Here is a 21,236-nt window from a genome sequence, read left to right on the forward strand (position 1 = left end):
AAGTTTTAAGTAATGAGCATAGGTTAAAGTGATATGTGCTGTGAGAAGGTGAAGGTCTAAAATGGCTTAAGGACAGTGCTAAGAACTTGGTATTCTGGAGTCTTCTATTGAAATTAGTGCTGGTGACAATAATGGCAGTGATGATGAAATTAAAATTATTAACATTTATTGAGAAGTTGCTGTGTGCTAGGACCTACATTGTGCACCATATCTTTTCCTCTCGTTTGTTGGAGAGTGGTATTCCATGCCTTCCCAAGACCACATAACTGAAACTTAAGCCTATGGCAATGGACTAAGGTGGCCAAGGTCTAAATCCCTACACTCACAGCTTCTGTTGGTTCCAGGTTGTGCCTGGGTTTCAGAAGGTGATTTTATGGAAACAAGAAAGTGAGTTGGGAAGAAGTGATTAGAGACCGGTGGAGAGATTGGAGAGTTGACAATTTAGAAATGTTGTGAGTTTGTACAAAGATTGTATAAGGAGCCATGATATCCATGATGTTGTAGAAGTAGCATTAGAAACAAACTTTTGATGTGTGAATTGAGCCTGCGAGAGAAAAGGGGAGCAATACACATGAGATACATGAAGTTGTGGTTGGATCTGTTGATTAGTGCACATATGCATATATGTATAAACAAGTAAAAGAAAGTATCTTATATTTAAACTTTAATGCTTAACAGTATGTTTTACTGTCTCTTTTCCTTCTTCCCAATGAAACCTTTTATTTGATGAGTACAAATTTCATAAGTACAACTTTAGGAATATAGTGATTCTTCGCACCATACCCGCCCTCCCACCCCCCTTCCCACCCCCACTCCCACCCTACCTCTTCCTCTCCCATTCCCAGTCCTATTCTCTATTAAGATTAATTTTCAATTAACTTTATACACAGGAGACCAACTCTGTACTGAGTAAGGATTTCAACAATTTGTACACACACACAAACTGAGAACAGGTTTTGTGGTTAATTCTCATAATAGAACTCATTGAGGACAGAAGTCCTGCATGAGAAGTGCACAGTGACTCCTGTTTTTAATTTAACAATTAACATTCATATGTGTGTATGACATGAGCTGCCAAAAGCTGTGGAAGCCTTTTGAGTCCACAATCTGCATCAGTATTTAGACAAAGCCATAAACAAAGTGGAAGTTCTCTCCTCCCTTCAAGGAAAGTTCATCCTTTGATGGCCACTTCTTTCCACTGGGGTCTCAGTCACAGAGATCCTTCCTGTATGACATTTTTTTTTTTTTTTACCACAGTGTCTTGGCTGTCCGTGCCTGAAATGCTCTCATGGGCTTTTCAGCCAGACCAGAATGCCTTAAGGGCTGATTCTGAGGTCAGAGTGTTATTTAAAGCCATTGTCATTCTATGAGTCTGCTGTGTGGACTGCTTCCCATGTTGGAACATTTTTTCCTTTTTAATTGTATTGTTGTTACCAGTTACTTGATCTTATTTATATGATCCCTTTAACACTTAATCCTATCTGTATGATCACTTTAACACTTAATATCATTTTAACACACTTAAGATGACATTTTTATCACCCAGCCTAATGGGATTTGGGGTTCCATGCAAGTTTTTAGATTTACTCTAAGAAGTAAGTCCGTAGAAATGTATGCAGAACTATACAGCTTTACAGTTATAAACTTACTCCTCCTTCTCTTTTTTTTTTTTTTCACTGAGATACAAATAGTATGAAGAGAAAAGAAAACTGTTGCTCAACAGTCAAGTCATTGCTTCTCAGTGTGTCAATTTAATTTCTACAGATTTCCTTTTAGGTGCTCTATTGGTCATCAGAGATCAGGGAGAACATACGGTGTTTGTCCTTTGGGGACTGGCTTATTTCACTAAGTGTGATGTTTTCCAGATTGATCCATTTTGTTGCAAATGACTGGATTTCTTTTTTTTTTTTTACAGTTGTGTTGTATTCCATAGAGTACATATGCCATAATTTCTTCAGTCTTCAGTTGACGGGCATTTAGGTTGATTGCATGTTTTGGTTTTCTTAGCAAACTTACCCATGAATATGGTCCTGCAATTATTCCCTCTATACTTAAGTTCTACGTTGCCTTCTCTGACACCTCCAACCTGACTTTTCCTGCTCACAAACATCCCTTACAGCCTCCAAGCAGCTCAGCAAACTGAGCAGAAGACAGATACTCTTTCCCTGGTCTCCAAACCTGCCAGCTTCTGTGGAGAGTCCCCAGGGCACATCCCCTTTCTTCAGGACACTCGGGGAGCAAAGCAGGGAGTGTGGGGGAGAAAAAGTCCTCGGCATGTGGGACCCACTGGCGGCAGATGCAGAGGCACAGAAGCAGTGGGTGGCAGCCCCGGGGTGTGTGCTCACAAACTGCCTAGGATTACGCTTGCAGAACAAGATGGAGGGTGAATGTGGGAGAAGGAACAGCACGACCTCAGAGGGCTGGCTCTGATCAGTGAAGAAACTTCCTTGGTTCCCAGCTCAGAGCAGCATGGGTCTTCCTGTCTCTTTTAAGCAGAGGATTAAATTCTTGCCTTAACAGTATCTGAAAGACTAGTAAGGTACGCTGTTTTAACATGAAGAATTGTTCCTTAGATATGCTGTTTACTTCTCTAAATAAGGAGTACATTTGTGAGTCTGTAAAACATCTTGATGAGTCTTTTCACTGATGACTCTTAGCTAATGCTGAAAGTCAGGTTTTAAGAAGAAAATATGTAGAATATTTACACATGTCACTTTCATAATGTATATAAAAATTAGCATGCTCATTTATTATTTAAATAGTTGTGGCCTTTTTAGTGAATACCAGTGTTAACAAACCATGTTAACATGATTTAAAATATGTAATGAAATTTGCAGTGCCATCTGATGACGGAACGATCAAGTTAGTGCACGTGGCGTTGAGTGATCACTCTCCTGAAGAGTTACTTGTATTGTTTGCGCAGGGAGAGTGCACATCTGCTCGTGGGCTGGCTGCATTTCTACAAGCACTCCGTGCAGTGGTGCTCCTGGAATGATGGTTGATTTGATGTTGAAGTGTCATACGATACATGCCCATCCTACAGTTTTCCTCTGCGCACTTCAGGGCGCTGGCATGTGTTCAGACTGACGGATAACATTCTCCCTGATTGTGCGTGTGCCTGCAGCCTTTGTGGTTTGCTTCGTTACTGTTGTCCTCGTTACTAAACGTTTCTGGAGCTCTCCCTTGGATCTCGGATAACAGCTCTTCCAGATCAGGATCATCTAGGGACCATGGAAGCTCCCCTGCAAATGCGCTGTTTCATGACTTCAAATTCAGATTGACTACTAGTTCTTTGGAAATCATGACTGGTTAATGACAGTCCTTTGGCTACAGAGCTGCACTAAGTAACTGATCATTGGTGAATTTGACATTTGTCTTGAGCAAGTGAAAGTGAGTTCCATCACAGTTGCCTGAATAAGGGCTTGGTCTCTGTTTCTACCAGGTCCTTACCTTGCTGTTCAGATCTTCACATCTTCTCACATAAATAAAATTTCACTTCTATTCTCCAAAACAAAACAACAAAATTGCTGGTATGGGATGCACAACTTCTTTTCCTTGATTTTTTAACAAATGTATTTACTTATTTATTTGAGTGTCACAGTGACAGGGGGGGAGAGAATCTTTCAACCAGTGGTTCACTTCCATAATGGCAGCAATGCCCAGGGCTGGGCCAGGCCAAAGCCAGGAGCCCAGAGCCCCATCAAAATCTTTCACATGCTGCAGAGGCCCAAGTATGTGGGCCATCTCCCACTCCTTTCCCAGGCACATTAGCAGGGAGCCGGATTGGAAATCAAGCAGCTGGGACATGGCCTGGCTCTCCTATGGGATGCTGGCACTGCAGACAGTGGCTTAACCCACTGTATAACAGCACTGGGCCCAGTTTTTTTTTTTTTTCCTACATTCTCTAACTTTATTCCCAAATGCCAAGCTACTTTTGGGAGATCTTAATTAATAGCCATTCTTGTAAGATTAGGCCGTGACAACACACATGGGGACCACCTGGGGGCATGATCATTTCTTAGCCTGAACAACACTGTTCACTGTACTTAGGAAAATCCCTGATTCTCCCTGCTAGAGCTTACATCCCCTTGTTTCTAGACAAGAAAATGAACTCCCCCAGAGGTGAAGATACATAGCTTGGTCTCTCTGAAATTGGCCTGTTGACTGTGTTTTAGTATCTATTCTACCGTCTCCTATACCCTGCCAATTAATTGTTTCATTGGTATAGCATTATCTTTCTCAAGCATTTATTTATTCTCGTCACATATTTATAGTGTAAGTGGTCCTTTTAAGTCACTCTGCAGCCCATGAAAAGTAAACAGTATAAATTAACTGATTTTTGGCACTAGTACTGGGTGAGACAATCTGATCTTAAAAACTCGTGTGTATTTATATATGTATATATTCTCAGGATTATGTTAAGTGTAATCTCATTCATGTACCAGTGACTGCCAATAGGTGGCGCCATGTTTCATCTATGTGTGGGTTGGGGTTGAGATTAGTTTGTAGAAGACAGGTGGGGGAGGGAAAGGCCAGAGGATGATTAGTACATTCTTGTTGGGCCTGGGGAGGAAGGAAAAAAAATAACCTTCATCTCCAACAATTTCCATTCCCCCTGTCACCTCGGCATTTAATTTACTTCACTTACACAACTCCTTGAAGTTTTCCCAGGTTGGTTGCTCCTATTAATTATAACCTAGAGGGATTTTATTAGTAAACTAATGGATTACAGTATCTAATGTAGGCCGGCAGATGAGTTTGGAAGAACTGATCCACTTGTGCCTTGTGGGGTAAAACGAACTAAGGCTTCTTTTAGCCTTCTTTGATGGCTAGTTTGTTGTAACCTTACCGTCTAAGGCAAGGTCTCCAGTTAGTATAAGACGGAACCCCTGAATGTTCAAGACTGTTTCAAGTCCACATTGTAAGAGTGATGCAGTATCCCTTGTCCCCTGCCATGAGTCTCTTCCAATTTCTTGTTTTATTTTTTTTTGTTATTTATTTATTTGAAAGTCAGTCACACACAGAGAGAAATCTTCCATCTGCTTGTTTACTCCCCATATGGCCTCAGTGGCCAACGCTGGGCCAGGAAAAAGCCAGGAACCAGAAGTTTCTTCCAGGTCTCCCACATGGGTGGCAAAGACCCAAGTACTTGGACCATCTTCTGCTTTCCCCATGCCATTAATGGGGAGCTAGATCAGAAGTGGAGCAGCCAGGACACTAACTGACACCCTTATGGAATGCCGGTGTTGCAGGTAGCGGTTTTACTTGCTATGCCACAGGCTAGACCCTATTTAATGTTTTAATCGATATGACATCTTCATTTTGAATGAACGCATTTTTCTTTGATAACTATGGAAGGGCTTGAAACATAAAAACTTTATATTGTTATTCATATATCATAGCACATCCAAGTACCCTAATCAGTTACATTAAAATGTATGTAAAACTTAAAGGCTTAATGGCAATAATAAAGGGAGGAAAAAAAATCTGAATATTTATTTTACCTAACTTATTGAAAAATAATTCGAGAAATACTGAAGTAGAATTTAATACGGTCTCATGCATCCTGAAGGGAGTGGTGTCTAGTTTGGAGGGGTAATGGCTACTTCTAAATAATCTCTCACTTGGAACTTTTGTGACTTCCTGCCATTAACGGTGCTACCAATCTCCTTAACTTGGTACCCGGGTGTTTTCATATTCATAAAAACAATCGCAAAACTGAAGTGTGTGCCCTCCTTCTAGCTTCTAGGTAGGCTTCCTTGGCCAAACTAGTCGGGTCATTCAAGGTTGCATTCATCCAAATGGAGATCTGCAGCTTGCCGTCCAAGTGGCAGCTGTGACTGGTGGTGAAGACTGGAAGCTGCATGGACATGTCTCCTCTCCTTTTAAATGTCCTACCAGGGAGTGCACAATTCTCCTGCCATCTTCCTCCTGCAGCCTACCACATACTCACCCTGGCACTGTTTAAAAAATGGAACCAGTGGACAATCCGTTTCTCCTGAATGAAAAGGGCTGCAGTGGTTTGTGATTTTTGTCTTCATGAGAAGAGGCTTCCTACTCTTTTCCCCCTTGTCTGCCTTCACTGTATCTTTCTCATTGTCCCCAACAGTTGAGGTTATGTGTGGTGGCTGCCATTTCACTCATTTACTTGATTGTCCCTCATTTTTCATCAACTCTATCTGCATGTTTGTGACATGGTATCAGCTGTGGGCTATCAGTGGGTGTTCATGGAGCACAGCTTATTTTCTGCATTTGTGTGTGCTGTTTCAAAAGATGACTGGTGCTTGCCAATGAATATTCTTGGGAATTGTCTTCTAGGTTAAGTGTAGTTAACTATTTACCAGGAACACCAGTGACATATTTGCTTGAAGGCCTGTTACATGTTGGGAACAAAAAGTAGCAAGACTTGATTTAAATTCTTATAAGTAATAGAATCATGAATGATTCACTCTCAAGTTCACTGGTCTGTGATGAGGCTCCTCTTAACTGATGGCAGAACGTCCCAGAGCCATCTTTGATGAGCTTACCTGTATTTTGCCTTATTTGTTAACTAACCCAAAATGTAGTTGTATGGTTGGTTTGTGCCTAAGGAGACTTTCAGTATTCAGGTCCAGAGGTTACATTGCTTTTGAAAATCTTCTCTTAGTTTTAGAAATTTCTCACTATCCAGAATAAAACTCCATAGCTATTTTACTTTGACTCTGGGATAATACTGAGATCCTTCTGTGGTATGTGTTGGGGATGGGTGTGAGTGATGTCTGCATTCTCAGTACACTTACTACACAGTTGAGGAAATATAAGAAAGCCAGAGAAAAATATTGTGTGAGACTGAGATTCACCTAATTGTTTCTCTTTATATAAATCCAAAGTAATTTTCTTGGTGGAAAATATCAAATGTTCTCTTTGGTGCTCTCTTTTTTCTCTGAATCAGTCAAGTGTGGTTGTAGCCTTACCTTGCCCTTCTGGCTTGCCGGACTCCAGGCTCAGCAGAGTTAAACTTAGGGACCGCCATGTTTCTCCAGAGGCCATAAAACCAGTTCCACACACTGGCTCCATCTGTGGGTGCTGGAGGATTTTGCTGATGGCTTGAAAATCAGGGATACTGCATTATCATTAGCATGTTCTAGTACATACTTTTGTACATAGAATTAAATGACAGCATTTTCAGCAGGAATTAAACTGTGTCCATTATATCCCTGGAAATTATTTCGCCCTCTTGCCTTTGGTCTCTGCTGGGCCCTAGCAGGCTCTTGGTAAATTTTTGTGTAAGTTCTTTTGTACTTTTCACAAGGAGAGCTGGGATGAAGATGGGGATCTCTTTATAGAAAGCAGAAATGGAAATAGTTACCACACAGGTGCGGTGACAGTCAGTAACCAAAGGAAGTGAAAGATGTCCTGTGAATTCTAAAGTTAACTTTTGAGGGCTCCTGTTTGTCTTGAAGAAGCTGACTTAGGATGAAAGCAGAGTCATGAATAGCATTTTCATGTGCTTCAATAGGTTCTGGGTAATCGGCTTGTAAACGTGCCGCTAAATGCACACCATTAGCTTATAATATGTCTCATTCATTTCCATATGAAGATCAACTGACAGTATGAGGTAGATTGAGTCATTCACAGAGAGTCCACGTGGTTTTCCATTGCAATTGTATTGAAAACAGCAACTAGATTTCAGAATGGTCCAGTTCAGTGTTCATGTTTGAGTATTCTGGGGCTTTCAGAGTTACGTGAGTAGCACAGGACAATAGGAAAGAAGGATTTGTTGAGCTCCAAGTGATGAGCCAGAAAGTTTTTTATGTGATTTTATTTAACTTCCTGCAGGAAACTCAATAGTTGAGTTTGAATGACTATGCCTGTTTCACAGATCAGCACAGCAAGGCTCTGAGCTACTTTACTAGGTCACCCAGTGGAGGAGCTGAGCATCAGACTCAAACGTTTGTACCCTGCCATCACACCTTACTGGTTCTCAAGGCACATCCTCCCAGTGCCTGCCCAGGCTTCCATGGGCTCCACCCTTGCTCCGGCACCGAGGATGCAATAGTGGGAGGTGCATTATGGGCCGAGTGTGATCCTGCAACTGAAGGAGAGCCTGCTTCTCTGGGATTTGGCAGCCCCTGTGGTCAGGAGTAGGAAGGGGATGCACATGAGAATGGGGTGTGTGACTTGAAGCTTACAAGGAAAGAAGGCTGGGGCAGTGTGAAGGGCCTGGCGTTTCTGATGCTGCTGATCACAGTGGACAGCTTGGGCCTCATCTTCTCCTTAGTTACTTTCGAATTCATTGTGCATCCTTCCCTGTCCTCTTCTATGCCCTTTTCTCTTTGTTCCTCCCCAAATACTTGTGCTCAGGCATCTCTAACTGCAACATAAAACAGACATCCGCACAGACTGGCTGTCCCACAGTTGCCATCTTGTTTTATATGACATAGGCTGGAACAACTCAGATTTGGAGTCTCTTAGAGAGAAAATGGTGTGTCCTATGGTAAATGTGGCTAGTGACCCTATAAATATATATGCTGAGTTACTCTCAAGCATTAAGTTTTTGTTTCTTCACTTTCTGCTGGGATATTCTGTTTTCCTTTACCACCTCCTCTTCTGATGTAGGAACCTTTTGTCCCTTTTCTTTTTTATTTTTTATTTTCTTTTTTATTTTTGACAGGCAGAGTGGACAGTGAGAGAGAGAGAGACAGAGAGAAAGGTCTTCCTTTTGCTGTTGGTTCACCCTCCAATGGCCGCCGCGGCCAGCACGCTGCGGCTGGCACACTGCACTGAACCGAAGCCAGGAGCCAGGTGCTTCTCCTGGTCTCCCATGGGGTGCAGGGCCCAAGCACTTGGGCCATCTTCCACTGCACTCCTGGGCCATAGCAGAGGGCTGGCCTGGAAGAGGGGCAACCAGGACAGAATCCAGCTCCCTGACCGGGACTAGAACCCGGTGTGCCGGCGCCGCAAGGCAGAGGATTAGCCTAGTGAGCCGCAGCGCTGGCCCTTTTGTCCCTTTTCAATGAGGATCACCTTGGTGTGGCCTGGAACATCATGTAAGGGTTAATCTGACCATGAGCTCTGTAGGTCTGGCAGGGCATCTTGGGTATGTTCAATGACCTGAGAATCTGCATCTAAACCTTTAAGGTCATTATTGCTTGGCAATTTTTAAGCACTTGCAACAGTCATTCATCTCTCTTTTGACGTCATCAAACCTGTGTCCAGCTGCAGTATTTGGCCTTGGCCCAGTTACTGACTCTACTATTGTAATGACAGAAAGGGACACATTACTTTTTTATTGTAAACTCTTTGAGTTACTTGGTGGCTTTTTTTTTTTTTTTTTTTTTGACAGGCAGAGTTAGAGAGAGAGAGACAGAGAGAAAGGTCTTCCTTCTGTTGGTTCACTCCCCTAATGGCCACTACGGCTGGCATGCTGTGCAGATCTGAAGCCAGGAGCCAGGCGCTTCCTCCTGGTCTCCCATGTGGGTGCAGGGCCCAAGCACTTGGGCCATCCTCCACTGCCTTCCCGGGCCACAACAGAGAGCCAGACTGGAAGAGGGGCAACCGGGACAGAATCCGGTGCCCCGACCGGGACTAGAACCCGGGGTGCCGGCATCGCAGGCAGAGGACTGCCAGGTGAGCTGCAGTGCTGGCCTTGGTGGCTTTTCTTAGATGGGTATCCTTGATGACCTAGGTGTCTTCAGTGTTCTCAACCTCTTCATTTGCAGGATTTTGTGGATTTTCTGGGTCAGGTGAATAATGAGCCATTTTGACAGATCACCTAAGATTGCTAAAGTAAGAAGGGGTACTCTTTGACATTGCTTGTAGTACGAACCAGTCCAGGTGGCTTACCAAGGATTAGACCTCCAGGGTGGAGCGATTCTTAAGTACTTTAGATGACTTTAAATATTAAGTGTGTGCTGTATTTGAGTTTAGTTTTTACTTTATTATGTAAAGAAACGTGACTTGCCTCCTGCTGTGAGTCTGGAAGAAGTGTCCTTGAAGAATAAGTTCGAAGAAATAGGGCCCTCAGATATCAACAGGAATGAAGTTGGTGCTTACCCCATTTGCTAAGCTGTTGTCACAGATAAAACTCAAACTGCTGCCCTAGTTTCAGATGCTAGCAATGAGCATCGGCACAGTCTTGGTGGTTGCAAACTTTCCAACCTTTGCCATATTGCATACATGAACTCTTGGTGCTGATAAAGGTACAGAGTACCACATTGGATTTTTTTTTAATCTGATGAAAATGACATCTGTATTGCTATCTTATTATCCAGGGATGCTGACTTTACCTTCCACAAATACTTGTTTTAAATCAGAAACCCTCCATGCTGAATTCTGGTTTCTCCTGGGTGCCCTGTATTTGACCTAGGTCCCCATAGCATTCTCAGTCACCATCCTGTGCTCAAAGGTTGTCATTCATCCGGCCATCCAAACCAAGAGCCAATTAGGAAGAACAGAGGAGGGAGAGGGAGGGGAGAGAGAGAGAAGAGGAGGTTGTATATTTGGAGGGGGCAGAGAATTCTGGATACAAAGACCCATCAAGACAAGCCAGTATTTGTAGAGGCCTCCAGATCTTGTTTTATGAGAGAAGAAATAAAGACGAGCCAAACGGGTCCCTTTGCGAGGATCTGCACGTGGGTATATCTCAGCCTGAGCCAGGCGAGGCAGCCAGGAGCAGCTGTTATTTCAGTGCAAAGTTCTTTTCAAAAGCACAGCCATTCAGAGTCCAAAAGCCCTCACAGGTCATGCCTGACTACCTTCACTGTGCCCCATGTAAAAATACACTGCGAGGAGATTGGACATGCCCTATGAATTATACCTTATTTATTATCATTGAGCCCTCCTTTTTCCGTCATGCTTTAGAATTATGGGCTGGAGCAGTTTTTAATACTCTATTTATTTTAGGGGAGGAAAATGTTTTTCTTTAACCACAACATTCATGCAGTACCAACTGCTGGCAGCTTCCCCAGCATTTAAGGAAATATTGTTGTAAGACTTTTATGTTCTGTACTTCAATCAGCCAGAGCCAGCAGTATCCCAATAGAAGGACCCTCAACAGACCATTTTCAGCATTTTGCTACAATTAAACTCCTCTGGTTTTAGCCCTCAGGCAATTTAGTACCTTTTTACATATGCACATTATGAACTTTTGACCAGGGTCTAGCAGTCATATATTAGAGTGCTGCTCTTGAAAGCAGGCTTAACAAGTTCCTCTGAGTATTGCAGTTGGAGTCAGTTGTGGAAAAGGTAATTTAAGCAACTTGCAGCGAGGCCATTCAGAATCTCAGCGATGATCCTAAATATCTCTCTCTTCTCTCTCTCTCTTTCTCTCTTGCCTGCTTCCCCCCCCCCCCCTTTTCTTTTCTTCCTTGTTTCCTCTGGAAGCTGGTAGCAAGAGCTTTCAAAGTCTGTGATTGATCTTTTATTCAGTAGCTAACGAGGGCTGTGATTCTATTAGCGTGCTACAAGGCAAGAGAACAGTGATTTAATGAAGTGTCTGGTGCGCCGGCCATAGATTTATCCTGTTGTCGCTAATTTGCAGTGCCGTTGCGAGCATAAAGGAAACTGCACTCACACTGCTATTAACAGGTATTTCCTTAGTAAATTGTTGTAAGGTCAGGTACAGTTATCTGAGCAAAAGCAATGCCTTACCTCTTCAGTGTCTGCAGATGACAGCCGCCGTGCAGAGTGCTCAGTGAAGTGGAACCGGGAGATCAGAGGTCCGCCTCCAAGTCGCCCTTAGCGCAGGCTGGAGCAGATGAACTGCCAAGTAGGAGTAATAGAGTCATAATTGGTGATTAGAACTGGAAAGGTGCAATAACATCTTAATACAAACTGGCGTATGTTATAGTTACTGTCAGTTGCTGTAAACTTGCCCTGCCGCCTGGACTAGTTAGGCTTCCCTTGATTAGCTCCCAGAAACCAGCAGCGGGCACTGGGACAGCAACCCTGACAGCATGCAACTCACATAGCTTCCTGGGGTCTTGTGCTGTCCCGGTTGCTTTTCAAAGGTATTCCCGCAGGCCCCCTTTGGAATGCACCGCCATAGCCTTTTCCCACTGCCCCGGGAGCACATAGATTTCATAAGTGTCCTCTGAACTCCCCTGTTGCCAGGCACGGTGACATTTATGCGTGCTGGCTTTGAGGCTCATTGAACTTTTGTTTTATTTGCCTTTGCTAAGAGGAGGTATTTGCTTCGTGTCAAATGCATATCCCACTGCAGTTCCATGTTCACGGTAACAGATTTGGTCTTGCCGTGCCAGAAAGAAAACATGAAACAAAATAAACACCCAGCGCTGAGGAATTGTGCATTTGAGACTGGTGTGTTTCAGAATGCATGGGGACCTCTGTGGTGCAAGGCACATGTTTGAGCTGCTCTCACGGGGTTGTGTAGGTGGTCTGCTTCCATGTTAAAGGCAATGGAAGACATTTTTACATGATGTTTAATGAGATACCTGGCTGGCTAAAAGAAAAACCCTTGAAAACTAAGGCATCCAACTGCAGATTTCTACAGGCTCGTGACATTTCCATGCTTCACATGCACAGCATAATGCTTCTTTAAATTCATCTGAGAAGAAGATACCGAGCATTGTCCAGGCATGTGGAGCCACTGCCACTGTTGATAAATACATGACTGGTCACGTGTATTGTTTTGAGTAGGATAAGGCTTGTCAGGATGCCAGAGGGAGAAAAATGACATGAGATAATGAGATAATGTGCATGAATGCTTCTTATTTATCCAACTCGTAGTAGGTTCTCAATAAATGCATTGTAATTCTCTAGCTGTGAGATCTATTGACAGAAGCTCTGTTGTCAGGTTTCACCCTGAACTGTTAAAACTTGGGGTAATTGTCCTGCTTATGTCACCCCAGGTCTGATGTGTGTTAGGTGAATTAAGTAAAGGTTTAAAGGATTGTTTTATAGTGGGGCCCTGTTGGCAAGTGATCACTGGATGATTAACAAGGGTGAGTGAAACTCCGCAGCTTTGCAGTACAGATCATTGGACCTTGGGATGGTCATTATGCAAGATGGTACAGTATTCGGGTCTACTGCTCTCTCAGGAAGGGGCTCTCTATCCAGTGGGATGGAAATGGTAAGTTGCAGGAGGTGGGATGAGAACCTCAGACCTACAGGCCATGACCTGCAGATTAAATTAAGCTGATCAGAGCACACCTGCAGCAGTGAATGCAGGTTATGGCTTGGGAAGTTCCCTGGCTGTCCTCTCACCCAGCAATGTCATGTAAGCAGTGCTGAGATATGGGCTTATTGCTTAGTGTTTTGGCCAAGATTCAGACGATCTGGCATTCCTAGTCCTAAACAGGGTGGAAGGGAAGGCTGGAGAGAAGGAAGTATGGAGATGGGGGAATGAGAAAAGCAAAACAAAGAGATGGAGAGGGAAAGAGGAGAGAGATGAGGAGAAAGAGGTGGAATAGACAAAGAGGAAAGGAGAAAAAGAGAGTAAGGGCAAGGAGGGGAGAGAGAGAGACAGAGAGAGAGACAGAGAGAAGGGGGGGGCAGCCGAGGCCTAACTGAAAGCCCACAGTCACTATTTCTGGTAGCACACTTGAGCACTGAGTAACTGCAAGGGGTGACAGTGACGTGTAAGTAGAATTCATTGCACACTTGCTCTGTGCCAACTATCATTTAATCTTACTTCCAGTCCTTCCTGGTATCCCCATTTTCTACTTGATAAAGCCATGGTTTAGAGGTCAAGTCAGAAGCAGATCAGGATTTGAACCCAGATGCGTCTGTACTTGGTCTTTGCAGATACAGAAGCGCTGCCTCATTTCCCAAGCACACTCACCCTCCAGTTCTCCCTGGGGAGCCCTCACTTGTGAGGGTCCCCATGTAGTCTGCTTGTTGCAGAAATGGGTGATGTATCTCTGTTCTGATAATAGACTGTTGGACTCTCGAGAAACATCGGAGACAGGAGAGAGAATTACAAAAGTGGAATCACAAAAATGCTCACTTTGAAATCTGGTGTATGATGCGGACTGGAACCTGCACTGCTTCAGACTCACAAGCTATGTTCCATTCCAACAGTAGCCAGAGGGAGGATTTGTTCAAGGACTGTCTGCTTTACTCCATGACCCCAAGCTCACTGGTGGCAGTCCTGTCCCTGAATAGCATGGCATTTAGCTCATGACCCACATGGACCCATTCTTCTTTAATGTGACATGCTTTTCAGGGCTGTGTTTGTGGCTCCGACCTGCCCATCTCGGTTAGATCCTAAGTCCCGCAGGAGAATGTTCCTTGCTGTGCAGATTCCTGTGCTTCCTCCTATTGGCTCTGGCAAGTGATGCTCATTGTAAGGTGTCCGGTGCACAACAAATCTTCCCAGGCAGATGAATCAATTAATTCACAGGCTTTTATTGGGGTTCCACTCCCAGGCGAGGTTCCCCAGTCCCAACAGAGCAACAGAGCGGGGGGCCGGGGAAGTTGGGCGTCAGAGATTGGGAGAGCTCCTTTTATAGATTCAGGGCATGGGGGTTAAAAGTTGAGGTGGGTCTGATCCTCATTGGTTGACCTTTAGGCACCCGCAGGGACCTTGACAAGGACTTTCTTCCCCGGAAGTAGGCCTCTCCATTCCCGGAAGTGTAGGCCTTCCCTCCTTGCGGATCCCAAAGCTACCATCCCGACCTTTTGATGATAGGAAAGGGGGCAACCATGAGTCTCTCTGGCTACTTCCTGCTGACTGGGGAAGTTGTCTACAGGGACCCGTTGGGGGTATCGCGGCTCCGCAGGGACAGGCATGTATTGGAGAAGCATCTGGTTGACTGCCTGGTTGCTGAAGGCCTTGGTTCATTCCATTATCACCTGCTGTAAACACTTAAACAGACACTGTAGTATACAAGTCAGGGTGAGAATAGCAACCAATGATCCTAAGAGTGGCATTAACCAGGTAATGAGAGGATTTCATAGAGGAAAGGAAATGAGGGGGTCTCTGGACCCTTGTGAGGATGGTTTGATGGATGTGGTTTAAATCTGATCCCAGCTGAGACCAGGAGAAAGGCGTATTCCCCGGCTCTGTTGCTCTGTTGGGACCGGGGAACCTTGCCCGGGAGCGGAACCCCAACAAAAGCCTGTGAATTAATTGATTCGTCTGCCTGGGAAGATCTGTTATGCACCGGACACCTTACACTCATCATCAGAGGTTACCACAGGCATACATTGGATTTATCTTTTTAAAAATCTTCTACTTTTCATGGATTCTTTTTTCTTTCTTAAATAACTAAGGTCATATATTATATGACTTCATTTATAGATGTTTAGAATAGGTCAGTCTGTAGAGGCAGAGTGCAGATGGGTGGTTGCCAGAGCCTGTAGGGGGAGGGAAATTGGGAGTGACTCTTAGTGAGTTTGAGGTTTCCTTTGGGGATGATGAAAATGTTTTGGAACTTGATAGAGGTAATGGTTGCACAACACTGAATATACGAAGTGTCATGGAATTGTACATTTTAAAATGGTGTGTTTTGTGTTAAGTGAATATTAATTACAATGAAAGCAGCAGCAGCAGCTAACACATAGGAGGAGCTGTTTTGATTGTTGGTGTCAGTAACGCTCTTGTCTTTTGTGGTTGGTTTCTTCCATCTTTGCTAACGTATCCTGCCAGTATGGCGTGGGCTGCAAATGACTGGGTCAAGTGGCATGCCCAGATTAGCAGATCTCAGGGAGGGAAGCCAATCCCTGCCCTGTGTGGTGTCATGCACAGAGCCGCAGAACCACGTGCTTGCCTTATCATCTCTTGACCATGCTATTGATTAGTTATGTGTTTGCCTGTGTTATTAATAATGTATACCTGGAAAAATCTATGTGCATTATAGTCTTTGATCTTGTCATGAATTTCAAAGCCAAAGATTCCATTTTTCTTTTTTTTTTTTTTTTTAATTTTCAAAGAGGTAGCCTGGAAATAATTTAAAAACTTTTCTCTCCTCTAGTGGATGACTTCCTACTGACCTCCATCCATGTTAATGAGATGTGCATGTGTGTGATGTGTATACAGATGTATATATATACACATGTATGTGCGCACATACATATATAAATGTATATGTGTACATTTGAACATATTTCAAAAAGCTCATGGAAAATGATATTAAAAGATATTACAAACTTCCTGTTTACTTTTTGAAGCCTCTACACACACATACACAGATGTACTATATATACACACACAGGCATATCTTAAGGAGAGACTTATAAAATGCATTCAGTCCAAGCTTACTGTATTATAGCAATGAGGAATATTTGAATACAAGACTTAGTCATCTCTTAGATTAAAACAGAAATTAAAGACTTTAGACCAAGGATGGATCAAAGACTCTCTTTTCATTGTTCTTTTATTGTTTATTGACTTCAAAAAGTCTTTTTAGTTTAAACCGACTTTAATGTCTCTCGAATGCTCTTTTGTAAAATGACTTTGAAAACTCAGGGATAATGTCTTCATTAAGTGGAGAAAAATCTTGGGAAAAAATATAACTGTAGCTTGGCTTTCATTAGAGTAGAAAGAGATAAAGCTTTGGTTAATTAATGTCTGTTTCCCCTCTGTTCAGAATTATAAGGGAAAAGGGGGTTGAAATTAGTGCTGATAAAAGCTTGAAATAGAGATTATGAAACTGAAACTTTTTTCTGTCCTTCTTTGAATTTAGAACATACTCCTTGGAACTCTGTCAACAGTACTGCAGTACTGTAGGTGCTCTGCCTTCCTGGATATAGCATGGCTCCCAACCCAGTGATGCAAGTCATCCTGGCATCTTCCCACCCTTTTGCTTCATTTTGCTTGTTGTTTGTGTCTAACATTTGTATCAAAATTGGACAATGCTTGGAAATTCCAGTGAAAACGCAGAACTGTCTGCCGTTTGCTAAGTTGGCATTGGAAACTCAGCCTCTTTCAGAGACTCTGTCCCACCTGCCCCCAGGAGATGTCCCTGGCCTCTGGGTGCTCAGGAATTCCTTTTGCACTGGGTCTTCTGTGGCTTCTTAAGCGTCTTAGTTTCCTTTCGATTTTCTAGACAGTGCATCTGCTCCATAAGCTTCAGGATGCTGTTCTGTGAGGGAACTTAAAAAGGTCTATGCAAAATGGAATTCAAAGACAAGTTTATTTTGATGCAAAAATATTTGAAATGCATGCATCTGTGGAATGTTCAAAAAGTTTATGGAAAATGTATACTGTGAAAAATCTATACATGAATTTCAAACAAAAAAATTGCACCAAAATAAACTTAACAATTCATGTTTTTCACTTGAGATTTTTGGAGAACCCTGCAGGCTGCCTTTTGGTTGGTTGGGTTTTCTTTCTTTCTTTCCCTTTTTTTTTTAAGCTTTTCAGACTTCATGGGGAGCCAAACACTGAACTGTGCTGCTGCTGCTCCTGGCTGGTCATATGGCTGCCTTGCATTTCCTCATTACTGCAATAATAAGCAAAAGGGGGACTTGTGCACAGGGGCACTACCCATCAGAGTTCAAGCTGAGTTTCCATGTCTGTTCTTGTGCTTCCACATATCCCATGGAATGCAGTTCCTAACGGGACCATCTCATGGGACATTCTCAAATATCTCAGAAGAGATTTCAAGCCTTCCCTTTTTGTTCCCTGGTAGAGAAAGTGCCATGGGAAATGGAAGATGCACAGAATTTAAGAAAAAAACAGACCTAGGCCCAACTCCTCTGCTATAAACTCATAAGCTCGTTGGCCTAAGATAGATTATTGAACCTGTCCAAGCCTTAATTTTTCAACTAGGTCAGATGAAGTAGTGTAAGGTGCACTAACACTGGATGTGCTGATGTTACCATCATTCTGCCACCTGATTCTGCATTGCAAGATTGGCTGTTGCCCTTGATTTTGGGACAGTAAGCATTTGAAGAGGCTTCCTTTTCATCTTGTTATCCCTACTCCCCACAAATGTATTTCAGAGTGAAACTTTGAATACCATGATGTCCAACTCCTGATAATTTTGGCCGACCTGGCTATCTTTATTATGTCTCTGAGTAGCTAGATGATGGATGGATAGATTGATTTTGTTTTAATACCTGTGCAGTCCTACTGCCCTTACCCTTTTTCCAAATGCTGTGGAGTCATAGTTCTGAGAGGCAGATGTAAATAGCATGGGTTTTAAGTGGCACAGAGTCACCACGGGTTTGTTATGTAAACCCTCAGGGATATTTATACCCTCTCCTCAGAAGGGTAATTGAGCCTCTAAACCACCCACCAAGATTTCTGCCTGTAAAATATTTAAGGACTGGTAGTATAAAGACATTTCCCTTATGCAGTTTGTTTTCCATTCCAGAGCAGGAGAACAAGGCTAATACAGCTCAGTGCAACTTATAAAACCTAAACTCTTAGGTTAGAAAATGTATCTCCTCACAATAGCGCTTGGAAAGGGCTGAAGGCAAACAAAAAGTGAACAGAAAAGAGAGCAGGGTTCTAAAATTGAGATGACAGGCTCTACAATGCTGTGTGGTGACGGTGTTATAAATCACCTATTCAGCATTAAGCTATACTTTCCCTGGAAGCATAGCATGGAGTGTGCAGAAGGGCTTTTTGATAAAAGGGATCTAGTTAAGAGATGTGAAAACCTGAACTTTATAAGCAGAGCAGGCTGCCAAGACGTACATGAGAACCTCCCACAGGAAGAAAGGGCCTAAAGATAGAACTTGCACAGTGGACCACCAGGCTGGGCCCATGGGCTTGAGGTTTTTTCTTTGGACTACAAAAATGTCATCACGCGTGTTTGCCCTAAAAATACCATCCTCCAGAAGAGTGCCCTGCAGAGAGTCAGGGGAAGTTGATGCCAGATATATCGAGAGATGTTCCTTTGCTTGTTCTCTAAACAGATGGAAAGTAAACCAACACATATAGCCTGAGATGAGTGCCACCAAGATGTGGATGAAATTCCCAGAGACAATGTCTAGCTAAGCAACTTAGCTAGCTGCTGTGAAAAATTAGTCTATACTCACAATGGCTCCCATATGACAAAGGGTTTTTTCTTGCCGTTCAGTTTCAGGGTGACTATTCTAGACTAGTATGCAGCTCTCTTTCCAGTGGTGACTCAGGTATCCAGGCTCTTTGCATCTTGAGTCTCAGCCATCTTCCAGACATAGCTTCAAAGGCTGCCTTGTTTGTTGGCAAAAAACTGGTAGAAGAGGCAAGGATCATGTGTTAATAGGTGTAGGGACATTTTAAGAGCTATACATTTTTTTTTATTATTTTTTTATTTTTATTTTTTTGACAGGCAGAGTGGACAGTGAGAGAGAGAGAGAGACAGAGAGAAAGGTCTTCCTTTGCCGTTGGTTCACCCTCCAATGGCCACCGCGGCCAGCGCGATGCGACCGGCGCACCGCGCTGATCCGATGGCAGGAGCCAGGAGCCAGGTGCTTTTCCTGGTCTCCCATGGGGTGCAGGGCCCAAGCACCTGGGCCATCCTCCACTGCACTCCCGGGCCACGGCAGAGAGCTGGCCTGGAAGAGGGGCAACCGGGACAGAATCCAGCGCCCCGACCGGGACTAGAACCCGGTGTGCTGGCGCCGCTAGGCGGAGGATTAGCCCAGTGAGCCGTGGCGCCGGCCAAGAGCTATACATTTTAAGAGGTACATTTGGAGCTGGCGTGATGATGTAATGGGTAAAGCTACTGCCTGTAGTGTCCATAGTCCATTTGGGTGCTGTCCTGGCTGCTGCACTTCTGTCCAGCTCCTTGCTGTTGGCCTGGGAAAATCTGTGGAAGATGATCCAGGTGCCTGGGGACCTGCTACCTACATGGGAGACCTGGAGAAGCTCCTGGCTCCTGGCTTCAGATCAGCCCAGCCCTGGCGCTTGTGGCCATCTGGGAAGTGAACCAGCAGATGGAAGATATCACTGTCTCTCCTCCTCTCTCTCTAACACTGACTTTCAAATAAATAAATCTTAACAGGAGGGAGGAGGAGGGAGATAGAGCAAGAGAGGCACGTTTCTACGAGGTATAAGAGGCCAGGAGGAAGTGTAATCTCTGTGCACAGAGAAGTGGAGTGTGGCAAGACTGATAGACTGCTGTTTGTTTGAAATGACTTTGGGTTCTCAGTTACATTTTTTTTTTGGCCCAAGTCCTTTATGTATTTGATTCTAGAGGTAGCCGGAGATAATTAACGATGCTTCCTGTCCTCCGCTTTGCCAGCAAGACTATACTCTTACTGTCCAGTGTGCTGGGTACTGTTGCCCACCTCACACTGAGAAGACTGAAAAAGATGACGTTGTACTCACCTGCACAGCCTTTCTAGCAACTCAGGATGGCTGTGTGACAGGTGCTAGCCAACAAACCGAAGTAGAAATCTACAGTAAGCCTTCTTGGAAGCACCCTGTCTTTGTGGGGGTGGGGGGAGTGAAAGCCAATGTATTGCTGGTGTTTCTGCACCGCCTCCTTGTGCCCCTTTCTTCTTGCCACAGATAGAGATAGGAAGTCTCTAGCTGCTGCCATCTTCTTGTTTCCATGACCCAGCAAATGAAAAGTTAGAGGAATGGTAGAGGGAATGGCCCCCATGTTGCAGAACCACTGACTGGCATCAACAGCCATCTGACAAACAGTCAACCATGTTTTTTCCAGTTCTGTATCCCCTCCCTTCTGGTAATTCATAAACCACCAGTGAACATACTGATACAACATGGAATACAGATTTGACAAGGATTCTGAAATCATTCTGAAATGCAACGATCACTCCACTTGTCCGGTCGAATGTTTGCAAATAACTGTTAAGTTTTGCTTCAAACAGGGAACCTGCCATGCAGTGTTTCTAGACAGTTGCCAGTTTTGACATAGGAAGACTTTCTTCATAAGTTGGGTTTTTCTCCCCAGTGAATTCTGGTTATGGCAGCTTGGGCTCTGGTAATCTCTGCCATTTCATTGTGTATGACATCTCTGAAGCAGTACTTGAGCTTCTTGCCTATCCTACTACTGTTTTCCTTTTTTCTCTGGGACTTCAGACTGAGACACATTTATCTTGCGGTAATTACCTCATGATATTTAAACATTTAAATCGTCGAGTTTGGCTACAGTGAAGAAGATTACACGATTGTGTTATCAGAGCATTAGTAGAATGAATCCATGTCTCCTTCCTGGCTAGTCCGTAGTTGACTCCACAAGAACACAAGCTATGGTGCTTGGTCCAGATCTAGCCCAATGGCTCTTTTTGTTCTGCCAGTGACCTAAGAATTTGCCTTGCAACGTTAAATGGTTTAAAAGTATTTAAAGCAGTATTTTGTGATGCACATGAACTTTGTGAAATGAGGCTTG

At 43.7% G+C, this 21,236-nt stretch overlaps 1 protein-coding gene and 1 long non-coding RNA gene across 14 annotated transcripts in view; one reads left to right on the plus strand and one right to left on the minus strand.

The window, feature by feature from the left end:
• The window catches only part of LOC103348527 (uncharacterized), a 32,210-nt gene extending 18,513 nt beyond the window's left edge, over nt 1–13,697 (minus strand). The window contains exons 1-3 of one of the 2 annotated variants that reach the window (XR_516885.5): nt 11,948–13,697; nt 11,632–11,742; nt 6,954–7,102 (exon numbers count right to left, since the gene is read on the minus strand). This is a non-coding gene — a long non-coding RNA (uncharacterized LOC103348527). The remainder of the gene's footprint in view (nt 1–6,953; nt 7,103–11,631; nt 11,743–11,947) is intronic. The other variant, XR_001793464.4, reaches the window with a different exon arrangement.
• The window catches only part of WWOX (WW domain containing oxidoreductase), a 1,024,395-nt gene that overhangs the window by 351,385 nt on the left and 651,774 nt on the right, over nt 1–21,236 (plus strand). Inside the window, exon 10 of one of the 12 annotated variants that reach the window (XM_089320575.1) lies at nt 2,924–10,951. The exons of 10 other annotated variants lie outside the window; for them this stretch is intronic. In XM_089320575.1, coding sequence (XP_089176701.1) covers nt 2,924–2,995 — 72 coding nt within the window. In that variant the 3' untranslated portion in view covers nt 2,996–10,951. Of the gene's footprint in view, nt 1–2,837; nt 10,952–21,236 lie in introns of those variants that run through there. One more of the 12 variants, XM_089320577.1, reaches the window with a different exon arrangement.

The sequence above is a fragment of the Oryctolagus cuniculus genome, chromosome 18 (genome assembly GCF_051225735.1).
Source record: "Oryctolagus cuniculus isolate XC-2025 breed Fujian yellow rabbit chromosome 18, ASM5122573v1, whole genome shotgun sequence".
In the NCBI taxonomy this organism is placed as follows: Eukaryota; Metazoa; Chordata; class Mammalia; order Lagomorpha; family Leporidae; genus Oryctolagus; species Oryctolagus cuniculus.